The sequence below is a fragment of the Metarhizium robertsii genome, assembly GCF_000187425.2.
Source record: "Metarhizium robertsii ARSEF 23 chromosome Unknown MAA_Scf_1, whole genome shotgun sequence".
NCBI classification, from domain to species: domain Eukaryota; kingdom Fungi; phylum Ascomycota; class Sordariomycetes; order Hypocreales; family Clavicipitaceae; genus Metarhizium; species Metarhizium robertsii.
The window spans coordinates 4837154-4862387 of record NW_011942149.1 but is presented as its reverse complement, the minus strand read 5'-3'; the positions used below and the strand labels follow the sequence as shown (position 1 = coordinate 4862387).

Below are 25234 nucleotides of genomic sequence, written 5' to 3'. Positions count from 1 at the left end.
ATGCTCAGTTCCGAGAAAGGCATCATAGATTTACAAGTTTTCAAAATTAAATGTGTTACTCAGTTTTAATATCAACCGAGGAAACACCCTTGCACGGGTCCAGTTTATGTTACTCCTTGTGGTCTGTGTTATTTCTTTAGAAAGCTTTATCTGCCAAACAATGCAGCTATATTGACTTTGGTAGTCACCATCGCGGCGGATAAAAGCCGCGGAAGTTTTTGCCCCACGCCGAAACGGACTTGACTTTTCTGCCCCTCATGTCGTTCTCTGTAGACATGGCCCGCCCTTCTTCACCCACCATTCTTGCTACTACTTCAATTGCGCCATTGTCGAATACCATAGGCAGGAGTCAAGGCATTTTATGAATTCAGCGTCATTCTCATTCTAAATTTTGATTTCTTGGATTTATTCTGGCGTCTTGGGCTGCTCATTGGGTTTGCTGACTCTTCGAGACGAGGCCACGGGATAAATACTACCACGTTTTGGATCTTCGGTCTTGACCATGCATATCCTAGTCACTAACGACGATGGACCACCATCATCACACTCCTCGCCATACATTCGCTGTCTTGTGAAGCATCTGGAGGATGCAGGGCACATCGTATCAGTCTGCTTGCCTCATACCCAGCGCTCATGGATCGGCAAAGCCCATATGATTGGGCAAACTCTTAAACCCACGTACTACACGCCTTCATCCAACATCCACGGCGAGGACAATGAGGGAACGACACGTCAATTGCCCTCTACGGCAGCTGATGCCGACGAATGGGTTCTTATTGATGGGACGCCGGCATCATGTGTCCAGATTGGATTGTACCACTTCTTTCAGGATAAAGGCCCAATCGACCTAGTTATCAGCGGACCCAACTATGGGCGAAATACGACGTCTGTGTTTGCTCTGAGCTCTGGGACACTGGGTGCTGCACTGGAGGCGGCTGTCTGCAGAAGGAAGGCTATTGCTCTCAGCTTCGCCTTCTTCTCGAGGAACCACGACCCTCTTATTATTGAGGCTGCCTGTCGCCATGGTGTCCGGGTTATAGAAGCTCTATACAAGCAGTGGCCCACGGACGAAAGCGTTGATGTGTATAGCGTCAATGTCCCGCTGGTAGAGGGAGTCGAGGAGCACAAGACACTCTGGGCGGATATGCTGCAGAATTACTGGAAAGAAGGAAGCTGCTTCCAGGAGATTGATGGTGATACAGGCGACGCTGACGAAGAAGAGGCTCGAATTAGGCAGGGTGAAATTGATAACGGGTCGACTTTACAGGAGAAGAAGGGACACAAGCATAAGCATTTCAAGTGGGCTCCGAGGATGGCGGATGTTTACAAGAGTGTAGAAGAGTCTGGTCCCGGTAACGATGGGCGAATTATTCGAGACGGGAACACAAGGTAAGAGGACCAATTCTCTAATATTACGTCATGTCCTAGAAAGCTGACAAGTTTTGAAAAAGCATAACTCCAATGAAAGCCAACTTTGCAATCTCACACCCTGTACCCGCCGCCACGGAGTTTGAGTTTGGGTCGTAAGTCAACACTCCTTATAGAATTTCTTTTTTTCCCTTCTTCGTTTTGGATTTCGGGCCGTACACAAATAGAGACGATGAGCTATACAAGAGGCGAAACTCTGAACATGTACATCATGCACTTTGCATACTTGGTCCATAGACTTCTTGAGCAGTACTCTTACCATGGTGTTATTTTTTAGTTCTTATAAAGTATTGCCACTCAGAGAAAACTCAAAGCAAGATAGTGAAGCGACAAGTGCAGATGCAGCTTTTCAAGCCATCATTGCCTACGAAGATCCCTATGTGCAGCCCCTTATTGTCACTGCACTGAATGCCATATTTCCACGAGGCTTGGTCAAGCTCGTCACGGATATTTCGATGACAGATGACTTTTCAATGGCCAAGTTTTTGGACTCTCCGGAGTCTAAAGTAGTACAGATCACGCCCTACGAATCCATTGATTTCGAGTTTGCGGCAACGCATCCGACATCGTGTCTGATAAACAGCTATATGATCCGCAAGGCCTTGATCCGCAAGCACTATCTCTCGGCAACTGTAGATCACTGGGTTGCGAAGAACCCTGATTCCCCGCTCAAAAAGCACGTCAAACGAAGCGAATCCTTTGAAGTCGACTACGCCGAGTTTCTAGACGACGCACTGGTCGAGGCCTTCGATCTCCGAGAGAGCATGGACCGCAACGCTGAAATGGACGGAAGTGATCCGTCAAAAAGGGAATGGTGGATCTTGAAACCCGGAATGAGCGACCGAGGGCAGGGGATTCGTCTATTCAGCACAATGGAAGAACTACAAGACATCTTTGACCGTTGGGAAGCAGACCGCCCTGACAGCGACGACGACGAGGACTATACTCACTACCAAGACACCCACGGCGAAGGCGGCGACTACATCACTACCTCTCACCTCCGTCATTTTGTCGCCCAACCCTACATCCACCCACCGCTTCTCTTGGATGACCGTAAATTTCACATCCGGACCTATGTCCTCTGCACAGGCAGTCTCACCATCCATGTCTACAAACATATGCTCGCCCTCTTCGCCGCAAAGACCTACTCTTGTCCCTGGCAATCGCCCGACGACATCGAATCCTTCCTTACAAACACATGCCTCCAGGAATCGCCCAACGAGAACTCGGTCCGGCGTTTCTGGGACCTGCCGCTGCCCCAGACGCAGCTCTCTGGTATATTTGAACAGATTTGCAGCGTGACGGGTGAGGTATTTGAGGCAGCCGCTCGGGCCATGCCGGTTCATTTCCAAACGTTGCCGAATGCGTTTGAGGTGTTTGGGCTGGATTTCATGGTTGACCAGGGTGGAAAGACATGGTTGTTGGAAATCAATGCTTTTCCAGACTTCAAGCAGACGGGCGGGGATTTGAGTGAGATCGTGGAGGGGTTTTGGAGGGGTGTTATGAGAGTCGGTGTTGGAAAATTCTTGGGTGTTGACGTTGCGAAATGCGAGGATGAGGGGGATATGGTTTTGGCTAGGGATGTTGATCTGGGGAAGAGGTGATTCGATGATTCGATCATGGAAGGGGGATTGCGGCTGTCTCTCTACGGTCCGGCATACGGAATATACTCAAAACTCTTGGAATTTATGTGCTAGAAATGATGTAGTGCGTGAGTGAGCAGCAACATCACTTATCAACATTCAAGATTTAGTTGGTATCCTGTATATGCTATGACCCCTATTTCCGAGTGATTCCTCAACTGTCGCGAGAACGGGAAGGGGCACCTGCGATATGACCAGAGTGATAGCCGACGCTGTACTCAATTTTGAGGCCATTCACACAATTCCATGCCATCTCTCGTCAGCGTTCTCTCTGCGCAGCTTTAATGAGCAGCAACTTGGCGTGAATACAGTTCACATCTACATACCTGTTTCATGTACATGTTTGATGGCATGCGGCCACCAGCACACGTCACATATTGCAACCCAAACTACGCTATCTTGCATGCCTGCCGTTCAAATAAACACTCGAGAGTCGAAGCCATGAATGTAACTATCCCACCTCCAAAACTAACATCCCAACAACATTGATGCAGCCATGACCTCTGTATCACTACATATCCACCGCAACCAACGTGGCTCGGCGGTGGCTTAGATCACTGCGCCCTCGGTTCTCCTCTTCTGCAATCCCGTCACTACATGTGTCTCCGGGTCCGTTATCCGAACTGGATGCCGATTCCCGGGTCGACTGGATTGGCAAAATCCTCGGAAAGCAAAGGAGGCATGGAAACACACACGCTGGGATATCAAAACTAGGACAGACACACACGAACACACATGAAAGCCGGGATCGATATTGGTCCCTGGTGAAAGACTTGGGAGTTTGCTCTTCTGGAGATTTGGAACAGGACCCACGACGCAAGATTAGATGGACGGTAACAAGGTGTATCGGAACGACTGGGAGATGTGTTGTGGCACTGCTGGCAGACACGAGGGTGGTATCCGAAGAATATCAGGTTACTTTGGACTCCGGAGGAAAGGAAGAAGTGATGGCATGATGACAGCTGTGCTCATGCTGGGAAGTATTTGGTAGTATATCCCTGCCCCGTCCGAAAAGGAAAAAAAAAAAAAGAAAAAAAAGAAAAGAGGCAAAGCAACGTGTACCAGAGACATCTATCTCATGGAGTCAAGGTATGGTGCCTGCCCTCACCGCTTTGAATGCTACAACGGAATGAAAATGTTCGAAACATGCACGCTTTGATTCTAGTATCAAGAAACAACCGCCGCTCTCCGCCAAGACCAACACAGCCTTATAAAGTGGTCCTTGTCGACTCTTCTCCGCAAGTACCTTAAAGTACTACACGTGAAGGCATCGCCAACCATTCGCGTCTAAACTCTTTTCGGGCTCGTCTAGCTAAGCTACAATGAAACAAGGCATCCGTTTCAAAACGGCCACCTTGTTTGCTGGGCATCATTGTTGCGTAGCAAATAGTAGTATGAACTTGTGCCCGGTGAAGTCGCTTGCTGCGGGAAGCATGTAGTAGTATATGCATTGAGGCTGAGCACTCAGACTGGGCCGGATTAGGAAAGAGGCAATTGATATCGATTGACTATGTATGCAGAAGATAGGGAGGGGGGAGGACGCAACACAAAAGGACTCGGGGGCAAATAAAGGCGTTTGGAAGCGGGAGAAAGATGGAACGAATCCGGATATTGAATAGTACTGAGCCAGGCGCTCATTCATTACCATGTCTACTACTCCGTACTATGGTGGCACTGAGGACTGTGTTTTCAGCTACGTACTGTGTTGTATTTTATTGGCTGTCTGGTGGCTGTTGCGAGATGCCATATTGCCGAAAAGTCCATTCGCGCCAGGTGGAGTTGCAAGCAAGCATGGTGCTGTTATCTTTTTACACTTTCAACGTGCGACGCGAACGTACGACATGTCAGCTGTGCGGCGTGTCATCACATCCATACGTACATACTCCGGTATGCTTGTACATACGTGTGCCACCCAAAACATGAGACATCACACAAGGATATCGCCCCAGGCAAGATTTGGGACCTGCCAGACCTTCAACTGGACCCGAACACGTATGTATGTAGATATAGGTCGAATGACACATTTTGTAAGGAAGCCCAGCGGAGTCTCGGTTGCCGTTTTGCCACGGCAAGACACGGCAGCCTCATGGACCATGGTTTTGCAAATGCAGTTGACTGGTGCGGAGTACAAGTGCGAGCTGAAAAGGTTGGATTTGTTAGCGTTGACGCTTCCACGATAGACACAAATATTGAACAGTGAGGCTGTGCTGCAGACGCCAAAGGCCTGATATGTGCTGATTGGTCCTTGGTTCATGGAATGAATGTTCATCATGGTGCTTCCGGCAGTCCTGGGCCTCTGGTCCCTGATATCATCATCACAGACATGACAGTCAATAACCAAAGCCATGTGGGGATACAGACAAGCCGTCTTGAATATTGATTGAATATCGGAGCTTGAGGCATTTTGGCGACAGGCTGCTGTGCGCGGACTTGTGGTGGATGTTGCGGAGTAGGTGATGGTATCGCTAATGAATTAATTTCTGCAGGGACTCATGTGGTAGGCGGTTGAAACGGGAGTTTTGCCTTTTTGATAACTTTTTGATTGCTATGGGTCCACGGGAGGAGGTTGCGTTATATATGTACGGAGTATTAGCACGGACTGAATGAGCTCCTCCTCCCCGTGCGATGACGTCTGGAGCCTCGTGGCATTCGAATCCGCGATTCCAATGCGCGAGTCGACAATCTGAAGTGTTTTGTCTCCCAATCGACCACACTGGCTTGAAGAGGAGCAGGTGGCCAAAAAAACAGGGATCGAGTCGATGAGTCCACCATCGTCACCATCGATGAGATGCCAGCGGGGCTTACCAAAGATGCTCATGTTTCTCTTCCATGCTCCTGCTGCCCTGCCTGGTCAGTCATTCTGAACTAGTCCTGACAGACCGCTGGGGCTGGAGAGTGTCAGCAGTAGCTTAAGGGGATTAAGGTGTGTTCTTGGGACGGGATAGCTCCAGGATAGCTCCAGGATGCTGCAGCCACGGATCTGAGCTGAATTTAGCGGCCCGCTTATGTCCAGGTTGGAGCGTCTGGAGTGACGGGGAGACTTTTTCCCTCTCCCGGTTTGTCGCGTTGAGGATGTGAATCGTGTCGATGTCACTATGCGGCCGCCTCTGCTTCTGCTTTGCTTCTGCCTCTGCCCCTATCCGTGATTCTCTGTCATCGACTTATCGATTGACTTCATCGATGAATGACACGCGGCTGGCAGGCTCCTTGGAGAGTTGGCAGATGGTGGCCATTTCCTGTTGTGAATCAAACAAAAGGAGGCCACATTCAAGCCCTTGAAACGCACCGAGAACAGCCACATTCACGGCACACCACCGCTGGACTGATTGCTGTTGATGCAAGGGACACGCCTTGAACATCTACCCTGGTACTACTTATCGATGGCTATGACCGTACGCCAAGGCGGTCATAGACTCATAGCAACAGCCAGAGACAAAGGCGCTAATATGAGCATGACTGAATATTCATGCAACGACCACTTATTCTTTTCTGAGGCTGAGTGATGGGACTTTGCAAATCATGAAGCACGCATCACGCAAGGCCGTATTTAGTCTACCCGCCCTTGTTGAGAATTTCCGGACAACTGGCTGTGGCAACAGTAGCAGTAGGCGTTCTGCGCATTGGCATGTTGAGAAAGCCACGCCAAGAACATGGTTGACCAAGAATCGCCCACTATTACGGCGTTGACAATACCATGAAGGGTCGTCGAGCGCTCAGCCACATCCTCAATGCGCATCATATTTGCCATTCAATCTAGATGTCGCCACTGGGGAGGCCGCCATCGCCGCCGTTGCAGCGCCGGCCATTCCGTCTGCGGAAGTTGGAGGTCGACTGGACAATCCAACAGAGACTGACTCCCCTCAGCAAAACGCGAAGGCGAGCATAGGGCGGTGCTTTGTCGGAATCATGTTTCGTGCTAATTAGAGTCTGCACGCATACTACGACAGATGCGCTTGGGTTTGGAGACCAATCAGAACTTGCATCCTGCCGATTCAGCACAAAGCACTTCCTAAGCTTTGAATAGCCATGTTTGCCAGACGTACAATTCATCAAGAGAGAGAGGCCCGCAAACGTACCATGACCATCGTGCGATTTAGGCACAGGCATCGGATCCTGACGGAATCCCTCCTACTGTCAACTCAGCTCACAGCATGGTTGGGCTGCCTCACAGACACGTACCTAGATAATGTACCCCGTACGGTACTACTCAATATCAGGGAAAGGGTCTCGTACTCTTTCCGCCACGGGTCGGTGGCGCGGTACTTGGAGATCAGGGTCATCCTGGCGTGGCTTTAGTCAGTCTTGTGTCAGCGTCGTGGCCTAACAGCACCGCGGTAAATTAGGGAGACGGGAGCTGGTATTCTTGGCTCTGGCCGAAGTAACGCAGAGTATCGCTCAACAGTGGTACATGATAACATGATGGCGGTCTTGGGTGCTGAGTACGAGCACTGCCCAATTCAATGGACCTACCAGACCAGACGGCAACACATGATGGTCAGGCCGCAAACCTGGACTCGACTCCTGCGTTCAATGACGACTCTTCTGTGGAATCAGCCAACACCAGACACCGCATAAGCCATCGAGTCGGTGGACTCAGCGTTGTAGCCATCCCACACTTGGGCCTAACCACCGTCAATCAGCCTTCCTGGTGACACTGGAGCATCCTGAAGCAAAGACTCGGCGACGGCGATTCACCATGGTACGGCACGGTGGGCTGGGGACCACAGTACTCCGTACTAGTATTCTGTGCTGTCCGTACGCAGTATTTGGCTTGTGTTATTAGCCAGGGCACTCGTAGGCCTTCGGACGCTGTCCCACGTTAGCCTTTGCCTGGGACTGCACGGAGAAACTCACTCCACACACAGAGTGAATGTAGGAGCCTAAGAAAGGGGTCGGCTGGGTGGCACCTAACTGGAAGTTGTAAAGGCACCGAAAATTCGCCCTTGACAGAGCCCGAGAGCTAAGACCTCGGAATGAGCCATGTAACGATTGGAGCCCTCCCCGTCTCTGTGCTGCCAGTTGCCACGGCTCGTCCGTCACCAAGCAACCTTGTCTTATTTGCCAAATTTGCTACGCGGAAAATCTGAGCGAGACAGGAACTGCCCCGTTGCCGTTCAATGGGCCGCCACTTCTCCAATCATCCCGCGGCGGCTTGCCAGGGTTGCCAGGGTTCTGGAGGCATCCCCAGTTCCAAATCTTGGGAGTGGCAGCTAAAGTTCCACAAGTACCCAAGTTTCTTTCTCTGGTGGCCCCACTCTGACCTGGCGCGCCCAATCAAGCTGACCTTTTTTTTTGCACAGCCTCAACCTTCGCCTGATTCGGTTTACTTGCAGGTCCATCGAACTTCACCTTGGAGCACACAACTGCAGCACCGGCGGCAGTCTGGCGTGTTGCTTGTGTTCGCCGCTCCATTCACTCCTTGAACGCCTTTCTTTTCACTTCGTCTTGACCTGTTGTGCTCGATATGTTCTAGATCCCCTAGCTGAAGTCTTTTAGCAGCAACCGCTTCGGGGCGTTGTTCGTTCGCTGCGTGTTCGAGGCTGTCCCCGTACTAATTAAACTCGCCATACTTTCTTTCCTCGACACCCTGACGCCTGGATTTGCCTCCTCTACGTCTACCCTGACCTCTGTGCCTAGACATTACGCCTTCGCGCTTCTCCTACTACGACCCAGCTCCGATATCTCCATGATCTCGTCTAGACAGGCTTCCGCATAGCCTCCCTTTGACTCCGTCATCACGACCCATCTCTGCCCCCCAGCTGCCTCCGCCGGTCCAGCTGTGTGCCAGAGGCGATGACGGACGGTGGTGAACTAGGGCCGCGTCCGCCTGGCGCGGCCCCCCGGCGACAAAGAGCGTACGTGCTCCCTCTTCTCAGATATCTGCCATGTTGGCTGATATATTTGTGTACTGGCCCAAATCTTATGTTGTGTGCTAACTCAGAAAACAACACAGGCCGACCATCAACATTGACACGGCTGCTGTCAGTAGCGGTGGTAACGTTGTCGAGATGCCTCAAGAATCAACAGAATCGCAGCCGCAGCCGCAACCGCAACCGCAACCGCAAACGATGGCCACGCCCATTTCCACCCAGGATGACACCGTGAGCCCATCTACTATTGTGGAACAGCCGCCATTCGGCTTCAATAGCCAACGCTCGGAACTGCAAGCGGACACTTCGTTCGATAGCCGTGAGAACAGGCCTACTAGCCCTCACAATGTTTCGAGTCCCGTACTATCGCGAACGCACGATGGGGGCGCGGGCTTCTTGTCTGTACCCAACCACTTACGGTCAAGACAGAACTCAGTGGATTCGGATGATGTGGCCCGTTCAGTGACTTCACACGGTGACACGACGGTAGTTGCCTCTAGTTATACCCAAACCGACAAATTAAAGGCCTCTGGTAACGAAAAGATTATGAAGGACACTAGAGCCTTGAACCCGGACACCGGAACCGAGAACGATTTCAAGGTCGACAACAATCCGTTTGCTTTTACCCCCGGCCAATTGAACAAAATGTTCAATCCCAAGAGCCTATCCGCCTTTTTTGCCCTCGGTGGCATGCGAGGCCTCGAGAAAGGTCTCCGATCAGATCGCAAATCTGGTTTGAGCTCGGATGAGACTTTTTTGGATGGCGAAGTTACCTTTGACCAGGCCACGGCTGAGAACGATAAGAAGGCCACCGAAGGCGCCATCACAACCACTGCTGCAGTCGCGAGGATGCAGACTAACAAGTCCCGAGGAAACGACTCCTTTGCCGACCGATATCGTGTTTTTCGAGATAACCGTCTGCCTGTGAAGAAGGGAAAGAGTCTGCTAGAGTTAATGTGGATCACCTATAACGACAAGGTCCTGATTCTACTATCGATTGCCGCCGTCATCAGTCTTGGCGTTGGTCTCTATCAGACATTCGGACAGAGCCATGGCGATGAGCCCGCTGTTGAATGGGTCGAAGGTGTGGCGATTATTGTTGCCATTGCCATTGTCGTCATTGTCGGGTCTCTCAACGACTATTCCAAAGAACGCCAGTTTGCCAAGCTGAACAAGAAGAAGCAAGATCGCAACATTAAAGTCATACGCTCTGGTCAGATCTCAGAAATCTCGGTTTTCGATATTATGGTTGGTGACGTGGTTCATCTTGAGCCTGGTGACTTGGTCCCCGTTGATGGTGTTCTCATTGACGGCTTCAACGTGAAGTGTGATGAGTCTCAGACAACGGGCGAGTCTGACATTATCAGAAAGCGACCCGCCGACGAAGTCTATCAGGCCATTCAAAATAACGAAAGCTTGAAAAAGATGGATCCCTTTATACAATCTGGTGCCCGCATTATGGAAGGTGTCGGCACATACATGGCTACATCAACCGGTATCTACTCCTCGTACGGGCGAACGCTCATGGCCCTGAATGAGGACCCTGAGATGACCCCTCTCCAGGCCAAGCTCAATGTCATCGCTACGTATATTGCGAAACTTGGTGGCGCCGCCGGACTCTTGTTGTTCCTCGTCCTCTTTATTGAGTTCCTTGTTCGTTTACCGAAGCTTCCCGACTCAGTTACCCCTGCCCAGAAGGGCCAAAACTTTCTAGAAATTTTCATTGTGGTCGTGACCATTATTGTCGTTGCTGTGCCTGAGGGATTACCTCTTGCCGTCACTTTGGCGCTAGCCTTCGCGACAACTCGCATGTTGAAAGATGCCAATTTGGTTCGACATCTCAAGGCTTGCGAAGTCATGGGCAACGCGACAACCATTTGCTCTGACAAAACTGGTACCTTGACACAGAACAAGATGCAGGTCGTGGCCGGCACTATTGGCACAGCACAACGATTTGGCGCTGCGCGTCCCGACTCTCAAGATAGCTCTGATGAGAGCGTCGAGGCGGAAGCTGCAACCGAGGTTTCTGCTGCCGAACTCACCTCCATGCTTAGTGCTCCGGTAAAGGATCTTCTTCTGAAGTCTATTGCCTTGAACTCTACCGCATTTGAAGGTGAAGTAGATGGTGAGCAGACTTTTATTGGCTCCAAAACTGAAACGGCTCTCCTCCTCCTAGCAAGAGCCCATCTTGGCATGGGCCCAGTAAGTCAAGAGCGCGATAATGCGACGACTTTGCAAATCATCCCCTTTGACTCTGGACGCAAATGCATGGGCATTGTCGTTCAGCTGCCTACAGGTGGTGCCAGGCTCTATGTGAAGGGTGCTTCCGAGATTTTACTTGCAAAATGCACCCGCACGCTGAGCGACCCCTCTACTGACGATTCTGTCACAACCCTTTCAGCACAGGATGGAAAAATTATCACCGAGCTCATTGAGACATATGCGTCCCGGTCCCTAAGAACCATTGGCATTTGCTACAGGGACTTTGAAGTCTGGCCACCCAAGTCTGCTCGTCGCGGCGAAGGTGGCGGGAGCGATGTCGAGTTCAATGACCTCTTTCAAGAAATGTCCTTCATCGCCATGGTTGGTATTCAAGACCCCCTTCGTGAGGGTGTCTATGAGTCTGTCAAGCTTTGCCAGAAGGCTGGTGTCGTCGTCCGCATGGTCACTGGAGATAACAAACTTACTGCCCAAGCCATCGCCAAGGAGTGTGGCATTCTCCAGCCCAACAGCATCGTCATGGAAGGTCCCGACTTCCGCAATCTCAGCAAGCGAGAACAGGAAAAGATTATTCCGCAGCTCCACGTCTTGGCTCGTTCTAGCCCCGAAGACAAGCGGATTCTCGTGAAGCGACTCAAGGACAAGGGTGAAACGGTTGCTGTGACGGGTGATGGCACAAATGATGCCCCTGCACTCAAGATGGCCGATGTAGGTTTCTCCATGGGCATCGCCGGCACTGAAGTGGCCAAAGAAGCTTCAGCTATTATTCTTATGGACGACAATTTTGCTAGTATCGTCAAAGCCCTGAAGTGGGGCCGTGCTGTCAACGATGCCGTCAAGCGATTCCTCCAGTTTCAACTTACCGTGAACATCACCGCCGTTGTCTTGACATTCGTTACTGCCGTTTCCAGCGAGACGGAGAAGTCTGTCTTAACTGCCGTCCAGCTGCTGTGGGTGAACTTGATCATGGATACCCTTGCAGCGCTAGCTCTTGCTACAGATCCCCCACAAGACAGCGTTCTTGACAGGAAACCTGAACCCAAGGGTGCGTCGATAATCTCTATCACTATGTGGAAGATGATTATTGGCCAGGCGCTGTACCAACTCGCCATCACATTCCTCCTGTACTATGGAAGTCCCAAGGGCATCTTGCCTCTCCCAGGCCCAGATGACATTCCCGAGCCTGACCAAATCAATACGCTGGTGTTTAACACATTTGTGTGGATGCAAATTTTCAACCAGTGGAAGTAAGTAGCTGCTAAACCCAAGTCTGTAGTTTGTTCGACCAGGATGCTAACCAGCCACCATCAGCAACCGACGATTGGACAACAAGTTCAACATCTTTGAGGGTCTCAGCAGGAACTGGTTCTTCATAGGCATCAGCATCATCATGTGCGCTGGACAAGTGATTATCATCTTCTTTGGTGGTGCCGCTTTCCATATTGCCGATCAACCAGAGGACAAGGCCATATGGGGCACACTCTGGGCCATCGCAATTGTTCTTGGATTCATCTCGATACCCGTGGGCGTCATCATTCGACTGGTTCCCGATTGGATCATTCTGGCCTTGGTGCCAGAATTTTTGAAGAAGAGGTCGCACTCTGTACCCGGACTGACCATCTCAGATGAAGAAATGGAGATGTACCCAGAGCCACTGGCGGAATTGCGAGACGAACTAAACTTTCTCAGGCGGGTGAAGGGTGGTCGCCTCAACAATTTGAAGTTTGCTATTCAACACCCCAGGGAAACCATTTTGCAGCGATCGCGCAGCCCATCGCACTCGAGATCGAACTCGATGCATGCACCGCAAACGCCTACAGGAGAGGAGAACTTTGGATCGCCTTTTGCGACACCCAACTCTGGGGCAAAATCAGGATCAAACCGATCCCGTTCGAACTCGGCGGTGCGCGCTACCGCTCTCATGGCAGGCGTTGTCGCTGCCGGTGTTGGAGCCGGATGGTCGCCGGCGGGCCGAGTGTCTGCAGAGGAAATGCAAGAAGGCTCGAACAACAGTAACAACAAGACGGTAGAAAAGCGAAATGAAGGAGGAGATACCAGCGAATCGCGGAAACGAGAGTAAAACTACTGCGCCTTTTTTTTTTCCTGCGTTGTTGCTTTTGGTTTTTGGACCAGGCGCTGTATTCATATGAGGCATGGAAACCCAGCCTATTTTTTTCAAGTTAGTTTATTCTATTAGACAGGCCGCATTACACATGAAGAACTTTGATAGCTTTGGTCGTTTACAAATAAGGAGTGGATATATTTTGTTGATAGCATTGCCGGTAGCCTGAAATTAACGACTTGAAAGACTATTATGAGCATTTGCGGCAAAAAGGGCCCGACTAGTGGTACTGATGACCTAAACGTAACATGTAAAGGCAGACGAGATGACTTTTTGAGCCTGGTGGTTATCGAACTTTGATAGACGGACATGTCTCGCCAAAGCTGTTCCCGGAGGCGATGGCGGCAGTGTACCGTGTGTCAAGGGCCAAAGGGGGCTCTTTATGATGTGTCGGATACTTGGGTAAATGAGGGTGATGGATTGGCAAGCAACTTTTTTTTTGCGATCAACGTGGTTGGTCCCGTCTTCCCCGCGAACTACATAGGTCCGTCCATCCTCCATGCTCGCCGCCATCTTGTTTTGTACAATACGTGCTTGGCACGGCTGGCCTGGTTTCAGCCGTATTGTAGTTATTTACTGGCCGGATGGGCTGCCTGGCTGTGGCAGCGTGGTGGTAAACAGCCCGCAAACAGGTCCAATCGAGCCATTTTAATAACTTGGTATGGAGTACTCCGTATGCATGTAACTTACTTGCTGGGGGCGACGGGGGGGAAGGGCAGAGAGGGGGGAGTTGTGTGTGATTGTGCGCGGTGTGGCGTTTCTTTTTTGTGTCTGTCGTTCCGTGGCTCGTCAATTCATTCGAAGCCGGCGGGCTCCTCTTTGCTCAAGGTGAGGGAGCGAGGTTGGGTGGGCAGAGCCAAGGCAAGGCGGTACTCGGTAGCCGGATTGCATCTTTGGATACTAATATTGTCGGTGGTGTGGTGTGGTCCGTGTGGATGGGAAGGACAAGAATTACCAAGGGAAATGGAAATGTCTGGGGTGCTATTCTTGTATGTATGTACAAGTTGAACGGGTTTCCCCCATGTCTTTGGCACATACATCTCAAACGGGAACTCGGCTTTGCTGCTCATTGCTGGCGAGGGCTTGGCGAGAAAAGCAAAAGCAATGCATATGGGACGGACATTCGTCCATGCTGTCTGTGTAGTTGCTTGCATGTTTGTTGACGCAGATATTGGGTGACGAGTTGGAAGGGGTCGATTGACTGTTTTTCACCGGGCGTGTAATAAAGTGGCTGCATCTCGTAGTCGACGACTGTTTTGGACATGCATAGCTTGCTCTTGCTCACTCTGAGCATCTCATCACTCACGACCCATTTTACGGAGCAGGCCGATTGATTCCTTCTTTTCTCCGCCGACCAGACAACTACCTACTTGAGTACCTAATAGGTGGGCAAAGCGGAAACGGCAGCAACTTGGGCTCCTCGTTTGGGCGTCGAGGCGTGGAAAGTATCCGAGTATCCGAGTATCGACTGGAGTATCAAATACCGAGTGAGTGAGCGAGTGAGTGAATGAGTGATTGAGTGAGCGCGCGAGTCCCCAAACCAAGTGGCACTCGCCCTCGCGCCTGTCACACTTTGTATTTCGGGACTGGCATTTATTTCACTACATACTTACGTACAAGTTGCCATTGCCATTGCCATTGCCATTGTCATTGCCATCAATTGATCTCCGACACCCGTCACCGTCACCCACTCGGCACTTGGGTCTTCGTATGGTCTTGCAACCAACGTCTTGGCCTCTTTCTTCTTTTTCTTCTTGGGTTCCACGTATTCAACCCGAGTCCCGTCGTCTCCATTCATCCCATCGTCCCAACGCCAACTCGGGCCAGGCATTCGAGCACTCAAGCACTCAAACAGGCGCTCTCGCATTCTTTGCATGCGCCTGTCTCGGCTCGCCTCTGCTTGTCCCATCCCCTTGGACCTCAAACGGCCGAGGGCTCGCAACTAGGTATTTGTCCCTTGAAGCTGACGGAACCGGGACGAGGCGTGGTGTGTTGCTGCGTGTGTTGCCACTGGAGAGGCGTTAATTTTACTGTGCCATCTTATTTAAAACGGATAGCCAACATTTCGCAACGCAACGCAACGCAACACAACACACGAAAGACAAAGCGCCCATCCGCCCCCATCTCATTCATTCATTCCTTCTTTCATTCATCCATCCAATCCGTCGAGCCAACCAGCCATCCCCTCCGCCTCGGCCGGCTCGATCCTGATTTCTGTTCCTCACACCTCCCCAGGACAACTGAGACAGACGAGGACAACTCACTCACTCGCTCTGTTGGCGACTCGTTTTATTTCGGCACGAGGCGTCGCCTAGAATCTCGACGCCGGCAGGCCCTTGGCTGGCATAGGAAGCCCTGAAGAAAGGCAATTCTAGCTAATTCATCTCTGGCTCCTTGAGCCCAGCTATTCTTGGCCACAACTGCCCGGTATTTTCTCTCGACAAGACGTCAATCTACTAGGTCGGTGTGTGTGGGTTTTTGGTTTTTGGTATGAAGAGCGTGCAACCGCCTATCAACCAACCTTTGAGTCTTTTTGCTCTTCGCAGCCGCCCACATTGACACGCATTCAACTCCTCCATCTCTCTCTGTGCTGGCCTCTGCTTGTCAAGCCTTGTTGTTCCATTTTTGCTTGCCTTTTACTTTCTCTATTTCCCTTTGCCCGCCTTGGACGTTGCGCTTGCCAGGCCCCAAGGCTCCAAGGCGCCAAAGCTCGCTTTGCCTATTTTCGCCCGCCGTCTAGACAGACATACGTCGTCTTACTTTAGACTTTTGGCCTGTTTTCGCTCCCAACCTCTCTCTGCTCTCTCTCTTTCTCTCTCTCTCTCTCTCTCTCCGTCTCTCTCCGCGTCGCTTTTCCCCTCTTTTTTCTTTCTCTTCCTTGTCTCCTTTTCCCGCTCGACTTTATTGCAAACTCGTGCATCCTCTGCTCTCCTCCCTTTGTCTCATCCAACTTCATCGGTCCTCATTTGGACTTTGGCTTTAACAACTCGCCATTTCCACTGTTAGGATTGCAGCCCGTCAGCCCAACACAACTATTTCCTTCATGACGATGAAACGTGGCGCCGCCAAGGCTGGGGGTCTGTCGCGGCGAAAGCCCAAAGTCGACGCCTTCGAAAACTTACCACACGATGCCTCTGTTGATCAACTCAAAGCCGCTGCCGTCCATGTGTCTTTAGAAGAACTCGAGCACAGAGTTGCTGATGTGCGCGATTCGTGGGAGACGGATTCGTTGTTTGAGGAACTGACCCAGGGGAGCCCCGAGGAACAGTGTAAGTCTTTTATATCTACACCAACACCTAATCTATTTGTATTTGTATTTGTATTCGTGTTCCCTTTGCTCTCGCTCCGTCTTGTCGAATTGCATCATTTGATTGCTCGCGTGTTTGGTTGTTCTTGATATTGCCATCGCTTCCACCCACCCAAGCCATATGCTCCATGTGTCGAGCCCAAAAACTTGGTTGCTTACTTTTGAACCCCCTAAATATTTTCCATCTTGATTTTTCATCCCTTCACCCATTCATCCTTCTATCCATGAATGCATTGATTCAAATTGACTGACATTTGCATAGCCCCTGATATTTGTACCCCCGAGGAGTCTGCCCGACTTCGTCGTGAACTACGAGAATACGGCCCCATCATTTTCTGCAAAAGAACTCTAGATTGCGGTCGCTATACGGCCAAGAAGCTTCTGACCGCCTTTTCCATCTATTCGTCTGATTCTCTTGAGGAAAAAACAGAAGAATATTACTCCCATCTCGTGTCGCTGGCCATCACCAGGGAGTTGTCAAAGCGTATCAAGCTGACCGACTACAATACTGTCGACGACGCCGTAGTCCTCATCCAGAAATGCAAAAATATCATTGTCCTCACCGGCGCCGGCATTTCCACCTCTCTCGGCATCCCGGACTTTCGCTCCGAGGGTACCGGTCTATACTCCAAGCTGGCCCATTTAGGCCTCAACGACCCGCAGGAGGTCTTCAACATTGACACATTCAAGGAAGACCCGACGATTTTCTACTCGGTAGCCAAGGACATCGTCCCTGCCACTGACCGCTACACCCCGACGCATAAATTCATCGCCATGCTCCACCAGCGCGGAAAACTCCTGACCAACTACTCTCAGAACATTGACAACCTCGAAGTCAAGGCCGGCTTGCCCAAGGACAAGCTGATCCAGTGCCACGGCTCCTTTGGAACAGCCAGCTGCATAGAGTGCGGCTACCAGACCCAAGGCGAGGCCATCTTCCCGGACATGAAGGCGGGCAAGATCCCCCGATGCCCAAAATGTATCCGGTCCCTCCGTGTCAACGGCGGAGCGACCAAGAGAAAGCGCTCTGCGGGGACTGAAAAACGCCGCAGCAGACGGTGGTCCGACATTGATGATGACGACGACGACGACTCGGGTTATGACATTCCCTCTGCCGGTGTCATGAAGCCAGACATTACCTTCTTCGGCGAAAAGCTTCCCGACGAATTCTCCAAGCGCCTCACCGAACACGACCGAGACAAAGTCGATCTCGTAGTCATCATCGGCACATCCCTCAAGGTGACTCCCGTGTCCGAAGTCTCAAACTGGCTGTCCCCCAATGTGCCCCAGATCTACATTTCCCGTCAGGCAGTCAGCCACATCAACTTCGACATTGACCTCCTAGGTGACTGCGACGTTGTCGTCACAGAGCTCTGCCGCCGCCTGGGCTGGCCGCTCAGGCATGAAATGGTGCCGCCCAACCAGGTCATCAACGTGACTCCCGAAACGGGCTACAAGAACAGGCATGTCTTTGAGGCAGTTGTCCCCAAAGCAAACGGCGTTAAAAAAAACCCTTGAACCTAAGAACAAGCGATCTCCTTTTATACAAATAGTTGCCTATACGTTTTTTTTTTAAAAAACATCATGGATACGATGTTTTAGATGAATTTTTTTTGGTAACACTTGATAATCCAGGCGAGCCAGGCGTTTTCGAGCTACACACTTGACAGGAGTCGCCTCCCCCGGCCCCTTTGGTTTCACTATATATTTTGTTTTGGCCTGTGTCTATTGGCAATGCTGCGACTTATGTGTTTTCTTTCCATATAGTGTTAGACATTTGTTGTCGGGCATCCCTTCGAGGGGGGTAATAACCAAGCTACTGGTTCTGAGAAACGGAAAGGGATAGGTGGTGCATTTGGCTTGTTTTTTTGTATCGTAAAGAACCCTAGATGCAAAGAATCGTGTAGATTTCATGATTTAACGATTGTTGCAAATCCCTCTATGGTGATGTGACGTGACCATGGCTCCGTAGAAATTAATTTTAAAAAAAAAAGGGATATTCAGAGCAGGGCAAGTTGTGACGGCCTGTAATATTCCTCACAGCAATAAATTTTCCTGCCTGACCGCTCGTACAATCATCCCCAAGTCTAGCAATACATACACAGCGCCTCCTTCCTTCCTTATGGGCTACTCTAAATCAGACTCTCATACTTGTCTAGCCCTGAAGACTTTTTCCCTCCGGCGTTATTATTCATCTGCTGACCGGAATTTCCCATCGATGCCATCGGTTTCTGAGCCGTGGGCGCGCCCCAGCTGCCTGGTGCCGGAGGCGGCTTGATGCTGAACGAGGTGTTTGGCGAGGAACTGCTGCCTGGTGGGGGAGGCAGCGAAAACGACGAGTTTCGTGAGTCGCTCCCGCCCAGTGAAGGTCGGGCTTGCTGCCCAAGGGACATGTTGGACATGGACGTATTCATGCCGCCGAAGCTGGAGCCTGATTGTGTGGACGTATGGCTCGAGTAGTTGGAGTAGTTTGATGTGGATGAAGCCCATGGGTTGGATGTTGCAGCTGCCGTGGCAGACCAGTTGATTGATGATGGGGTCTGCTGCGGAGCCTGCTGGAAGGATGGTTGTGTACTTGGCTGCGTCGGCTGCAGCGGTCGGCTGTATTGTGTTGACGACGGGGCGAGAGTGCTGAACCGCGCCAGATCTGGAGTTACGGTGCGGAAGCCCGGTTGGCCGCTGCCCATGGCTGGCTGCGTCGTCGTCGTCGTCGTCGTCGAAGGACTCGTGGGGTTTTGTGTAGACCATGAGAACGAAGGTGTTTTCGGCGTGCTGGATGAACTCCTGATTGTGGTGGTGGATGGGGACATGACCGACGGTGTGTTGTCCCAGCTGGGAAAGCCGTTGTTACCGTTGGACGATGCCGACATGCCCCCCTTACCCTTGACCAGCGCTTCGAAATCATCCTCATTCCCGCCGGTGCCGCTGTCGAAAGTGGTGCCGGTGACGCCGCCGAATGCGAGGAAGTCTTCGTTGGGGCGGGCAGTTCCTGCGTTGGCCGTGCCAGATAGCTCTTGCAGTTTCTTTGTTTGTTCGTCCTCAACCCTTCTAGACAGCGTCTTGATGAGTTCCATGAATGTCTGAAACTGACGCAGATCCAGCAGAGGTCCCAGACTCATGCTCCATAGAATTGGGAGGATGTCCATTGCTACGAAATCCGCATCCGCATTTTCACCCACAATGCGTAACGCGTTAAGAGCTGCCATCATGACGGCTGGCTCTTTGGTCTTGATGGCCTTGATTAGAGGCACGATTTTCTCCTGCATGGTATACTTGTCCAGCGCACTGGAGGACGATGTCTTTTTATTTTCAATCAGGCCGTTCAGACCGTCATCAGCTGCAGCATCCGTAGATCCGCCACATAGGATGACAAAAGCTTGCAAGCCTCGGACCTTGATTGCCAGGCTGTTCGTCTTGCTGAATACTGTAGCTACCACAGGGAATAGTTCATTCTTAATGGTGCTAAAGTCGAGAACGGGGAGAACAGACGGTAACGTCCTCAAAGCCGCGTCTATGATTGAAGGCGTGGGACACTCAATGGCGGCCAGTATTACAGGAAGAATATCTGGTGGAATGGAATCAGTGAGAGAGCACATTCCGGACCGAGCGAACCAAGCTTACCGTCTTTAAACTCCTTTCCAGAAGAGTTGTCGGCGGCCAGTGACAAGTTTTCCAGAAATATCATTAATCCTGCATCTCGAGCCGGGTCCTTTTCTTGTCCTTGCTTGGCATTGACGACGAATATCTCCTTCAAAGCCGGACGAACCTTGTCACCGAATGCTCGTCGGGCAGAGGGTAGCAGGTCAATTATTTTGAAGACATTCTGAAGAATCAGTGAAAGCAGATCTCTATCTTTGAGCTCTTCCAAGAGTGCTGGCAGGATCTTCTTCTCCATCACAGACTTTGGAAACGATGGCAACACCTTGTTCAAGCCCTTCATAAACTGAGACTTCTCATTCGGGGTCTTGGCCGGGAAGGAATCCAAAAACCTTATTGTCGACACTAAAACGTTGTCGAAATACTCGCTTTCCTGGAATTCACGGGCGGTCATCCGTTGAGCTGGTCGCCTGGCGATCAATCTGGGCAACACGTGGCTTGACAGGTCCTTTGGCAAGGGTCGCGACGACAAAAAGCCGTTGGACGCGGATGGTGTGGTGGACCCCGATGAAAACAACCTCTTGTATGAAGAAACACTACCATGGCTATCGAGAGGGGATTTGTGCGGCGAGTTGTACAGGGCGATGGCAAGCAAGCCGAGTGAGTACATATCTGCAGATGGAGTCAAGTTATTGTCCATGACGAAGTCGGGAGATGTATAGTCGAGGTTGAGCTGGACATGTCTTGGTAATCGAGGGTCAATATTCAGCACCTCGCCCAAGCTTATCCCTTGAATCGAGGTCGGTTTCGTTGAGTTGTCGGCCGGGCTGCAGAAAGACAAACCGCTAATCTTCCAATCAGACTATCGGGTTTATGTTAGTAGGTCATTTGCAAAGTAGGGGTTCCTGTGTAAGTCCATTGTGGTGTACCTTGGCATTGATAAGCACAGCATCTGGTGTCAAGTTGCAATGAACAAGACCAGCATTTTCGTGCAAGAATTCTAGAGCCTGGCTGACTTGCAACAAGCCTTTTTGGATCTCAAGTTCGTCGATTTCAATCTCACGCCGCTTTTTGACGCCACTTGCATCCTCGGTGACAAACCGACTCGACCTCCCTCCTGATCGCTCCTGGTCATCCTTCTCCTGCAGCACACTAGACAAGGACGCAGAGACGGCCTCAGTCACGAACTGCAAAACACCGTTCCTCAACTCCTCGACCGGTTCCACTAGCTCTAGAATCGATGGGTGGCGAAGCTTTGCCAAGTTGGAAGCCTCCTTCTTCAAGCGCTCAACCACCTCGTCCACAGTGCGCTTGAAGCCGGCTGCCCCGGATCGGCCCAGAGAATTGCCATTCGATAACGTCCTCTTGTCGAAGACGAAGACGCTGTACGCATTGCCAGTGGACTTCTTGGTGGCATCATAAATCTTCCAAGGACCGGCGGAGGAGATGGGATGCTCCGACGTGGAGTAGTTTGCGGTGATGTTGGTGGCAGAAAAAGACTTGAGCGCCGAGGTGAACATGGTGTATATCACGGACGGTGTGATTCAGAAGCTTGTGATTTCATGTCGTCGAGGTGTCGGTGGTCTGCAGTCGGTGGTGGATGCTGGCGGGCAGTTGGCTGGGCTGCGATTGATAGAACCAGTGCGACGGCTAGCTAGTAGCGTCCGGGCTGAATGAAACCAGATCAGTATTTCGTCTTCAAGGGAGCTCAGTTGCAGTCGTGCTGCAAGAACTTAATCAGGGAAAGCTTCCATATGCCTGCCCCTTTGTTGGCGTGTATCCCGCGGCATAGTTGGTGTCCACTCAGCTGGACGTGCCAGATGTCTCAAGGTCAGAGAGCCCGAGGGTCCATGTCTGACAAAGAAGAAGGCTTGGCCCAAGACAAAGCCACCTACCCGGTACCCGCGCGCTCTTCCTCAAACCCCGGCGCTTACCTTCGGCCCTGGCCGCTGGACCGAGCCGGCGGAGGCCAAAGGGCGCGCGGGCCTGTCAACTGGTCAACCGGGGCAGATGCGCTCCCACGCAACCCACGCAGCGATTGCGCTGTGCGCTGCAACATCACTGACTGCAACAGGCCCAGATCTCCGGTACCGGTACCGGTACTCCATAACTCCTGCGCACCCTTGCTGGGGGAGCCCGGCTTTATTTTTTTTGTCGAGAGACCGCACTTCGACGACAACCTCAAACTACCTTCCCCTGCTCAGTACAACCCCTCACGGCTGTCCAATTGGCGGCGTGTATATATATTGCGACCATTCCCCCAAGGTCCTCCGCCATTGCATCTTCGGTCGAAACAATACTGTACCATACTACACATTAGACTTCGGCTGCACGCCCATACCCTCCCCGATGAGAGCCGCCACTTTTGCGCGGAGCGCCGTCTGGGCCGCCAGCAGGTCCTCACGGACGCTCCAAGCCTCCCGTCCCCTTCGTCTCTTTAGCATCAAGGCCGAAGCTGCTTCAGACTCCAAGCAGAAGGCTCTTGACCCCAACAGACTCTCCATCACTCAGACATCCAGCCCCAAGCCGCTTAGCCAGCCCGAAACCCTTGTCTTTGGACGCGAGTTCACTGGTATGTCTTGCCAACTAATTTGTCCCTCTATGTATTGGGGAATGAGAACAGCCTAACAACCGTCAATTCATAGACCACATGCTTGCCATCGAGTGGACTCAGGAAGATGGCTGGCTCGACCCTAAAATCACCCCTTATCAGAATCTATCCCTAGACCCTGCCACCTGCGTCTTTCACTATGCCTTTGAATGTTTCGAGGGAATGAAGGCATACAAGGACAAGGACGGCAAGGTCCGCTTGTTCCGCCCAGACATGAACATGGCCCGTCTGAACAAGTCCGCTTCCCGTATCGCCCTTCCCACCTTTGAGCCCGCCAGCTTCATCGAGCTCATTAGCAAGTTGGTCAACCTTGACTCACGATTCATCCCTAACCAGCGAGGCTACTCACTCTACCTTCGACCCACCATGATTGGTACCCAGAAGACCCTTGGCGTTGGTCCTCCTGGCTCTGCGTTGCTCTATGTCATTGCCTCCCCCGTGGGACCTTACTACCCTACTGGCTTCAAGGCCGTTTCGCTCGAGGCCACCGACTACGCCGTGCGAGCTTGGCCTGGCGGTGTCGGTGATAAGAAACTCGGTGCCAACTACGCCCCTTGCATTGTGCCCCAGTTACAGGCTGCTAGCCGGGGCTACCAACAGAACTTGTGGCTCTTTGGAGAAGAGGAATACGTCACTGAGGTCGGTACCATGAACATGTTTGTGGTTCTCAAGGACAAGAAAACCGGTCAGAAGGAGCTCATCACTGCCCCTCTTGACGGCACCATTTTGGAAGGTGTTACCAGAGACTCCGTCCTTGCATTGGCCCGCGAGCGTCTTGTCCCCGAGGGCTGGAAGGTCACTGAGCGCAAGTACACCATGAACGAGCTCTATGAGGCTTCTCAGGATGGTCGCTTGGTGGAGGCTTTTGGTGCCGGTACTGCTGCCATTGTCAGCCCTATCCGAACCATTGCCTGGAAGGGAAAGCACGTCGAATGTGGCCTGAAGGAGACTGAGGAGTCTGGCGAGACTGCTTTGCGCGTCAAGGAATGGATAGAAGCGATTCAGTATGGTGAAGAGGAACATGAATGGAGCGTTAAGATTGCGTAATTTTGAATTCTGATAGAATAGACTAGAAGTTAGGCGCTCGGTGCACATGTATATATAGTTTGGACACCTAACGTAGCAGCGTCATCAAATTAGAAATAGGTTTTGAGCCCATCGTGTCTGCACGTATGAAAACAGGGCATTTGGGCAAGTATTTCGTCACCAGGTCGTTGAGAACAACAAGTTGCACAGACGCGATGTAGGGTAACGTGAGGCCAGCATTTGATAGAGACTTGAGAAAGAAGTCTAATGCGTCGTACCATTGAAGGAATTTATCTTTGCCCAAAACAAAAGAAGGCCCTTGAAACATGTACATATTAGCGTTTGATGCCGCGTTGGCCCCCCGATCCCACTCCAATCGAACATATCCCCCTGTCTATCCCTTCCTTCGTCGTCCCCTGTCGCCAGTTTATTCCTTCTTGTCCTTGCTGGGGTCCGGCAGAACACCCTCTGCTTCTAACCGCCGTCGGGCCTCCTCGAGGGCCCAAGTAGAGACACTGCAGCCCCATTAGTAAACGAAGTCTTCCAAAGGGTCGATGCTCCAGGAAGAACCATGCGGCATAGACGACCAAGAACTCTCCGATATAGCAATTCCGCTACCTCGTATTTTATCGAGAAGTCCTTGACCAACCTAGTCTCGCTGTAGTACGCGGCGGAGAATTCGACCACATCGGAATAACGGGGTTCGAGGGACTTACGATGTGTCGGGCTTAAAGGCCAGCGCAACACCGGCAGCCAGCAAACTGCCACAGAAAATATACATGGGCCATTCCCAACCCTCGGGCTCCGGCTTCTCGCCGGGCTTGATGCCCCAGAGCCAGCCGGTAGGAGGTTCGAATTGTGACTCGCCGTGGCCGCCGCCTTGCCGTCGGGAGGTTACGGAGAAGGGTCTGGTAGCGATGGGCTGGCGGGCGCAACGCACTGCTCGCAGCGGAGCAACAGAGTGTCGAATAATTGCCATTTTGGTCTGGCCCGACTGCGTTTTGTATGGTGCGAGCCGACTATCGTTTCTCAGTAGCTGGTGATTTGAGATGTGTTGTTGATGTGACCAATGCAGAGGAGGTCCATGGCGGCAGAAGCAGCGGGCCATATCACGTGATCCACATTACACTATGTACACCCCCTGGCGCCATATCGGCGGCACCTCATTCGACGAAACAACAATCGACGTCACTGCCTGCGCAAAGCGTGCAATTACGCAAGTAGTCATTCTGCTGTTTATCAATGGAGCAAGTGTGAGGAGGCTTCAGCGGCAAGCATGGGGAAGGCGCGACCTCTCGATGAGGGCATTGAGGAGGGGCTTGCTGAACCTGCCAAGACTTCGGACCAGGATAAGTCAATGGAACCAAGAAGAAGAGCCTGCGCTGCATCTCTTCGCACAACCGCCCGGCT

The 25234-nt window shown here is 51.7% G+C and overlaps 6 protein-coding genes across 6 annotated transcripts; 4 read left to right on the top strand and 2 right to left on the bottom strand.

The window, feature by feature from the left end:
• Positions 1–502: 502 nt before the first annotated feature.
• On the top strand, positions 503–3032 carry MAA_02096 (5'/3'-nucleotidase SurE; the record flags this gene model as incomplete). Its single annotated transcript, XM_007820094.1, has 2 exons — positions 503–1389; positions 1751–3032. 2 exons carry the CDS (start codon positions 503–505, stop codon positions 3030–3032), a joined length of 2169 nt encoding a protein of 722 aa, XP_007818285.1.
• A 6047-nt stretch (positions 3033–9079) lies between these two features.
• MAA_02097 (phospholipid-translocating P-type ATPase domain-containing protein) lies at positions 9080–13241 on the top strand (the record flags this gene model as incomplete). The annotated part of the gene is made up of 2 exons (XM_007820095.1): positions 9080–12408; positions 12473–13241. 2 exons carry the CDS (start codon positions 9080–9082, stop codon positions 13239–13241), a joined length of 4098 nt encoding a protein of 1365 aa, XP_007818286.1.
• Positions 13242–16326: 3085 nt separating this feature from the next.
• MAA_02098 (NAD-dependent histone deacetylase) lies at positions 16327–18108 on the top strand (the record flags this gene model as incomplete). The annotated part of the gene is made up of 2 exons (XM_007820096.1): positions 16327–16552; positions 16853–18108. 2 exons carry the CDS (start codon positions 16327–16329, stop codon positions 18106–18108), a joined length of 1482 nt encoding a protein of 493 aa, XP_007818287.1.
• A 614-nt stretch (positions 18109–18722) lies between these two features.
• On the bottom strand, positions 18723–21707 carry MAA_02099 (protein kinase domain-containing protein ppk32; the record flags this gene model as incomplete). The annotated part of the gene is made up of 3 exons (XM_007820097.1): positions 18723–20155; positions 20212–21049; positions 21117–21707. The coding sequence occupies 3 exons, from the start codon at positions 21705–21707 to the stop codon at positions 18723–18725; spliced, it is 2862 nt and encodes a 953-aa protein (XP_007818288.1).
• An 829-nt stretch (positions 21708–22536) lies between these two features.
• Positions 22537–23845, top strand: MAA_02100 (branched chain aminotransferase; the record flags this gene model as incomplete). Its single annotated transcript, XM_007820098.1, has 2 exons — positions 22537–22759; positions 22833–23845. 2 exons carry the CDS (start codon positions 22537–22539, stop codon positions 23843–23845), a joined length of 1236 nt encoding a protein of 411 aa, XP_007818289.1.
• Positions 23846–24251: 406 nt separating this feature from the next.
• MAA_02101 (NADH:ubiquinone oxidoreductase 11.6kD subunit) lies at positions 24252–24803 on the bottom strand (the record flags this gene model as incomplete). Its single annotated transcript, XM_007820099.1, has 2 exons — positions 24252–24339; positions 24541–24803. 2 exons carry the CDS (start codon positions 24801–24803, stop codon positions 24252–24254), a joined length of 351 nt encoding a protein of 116 aa, XP_007818290.1.
• Between the last annotated feature and the right edge of the window lie 431 nt (positions 24804–25234).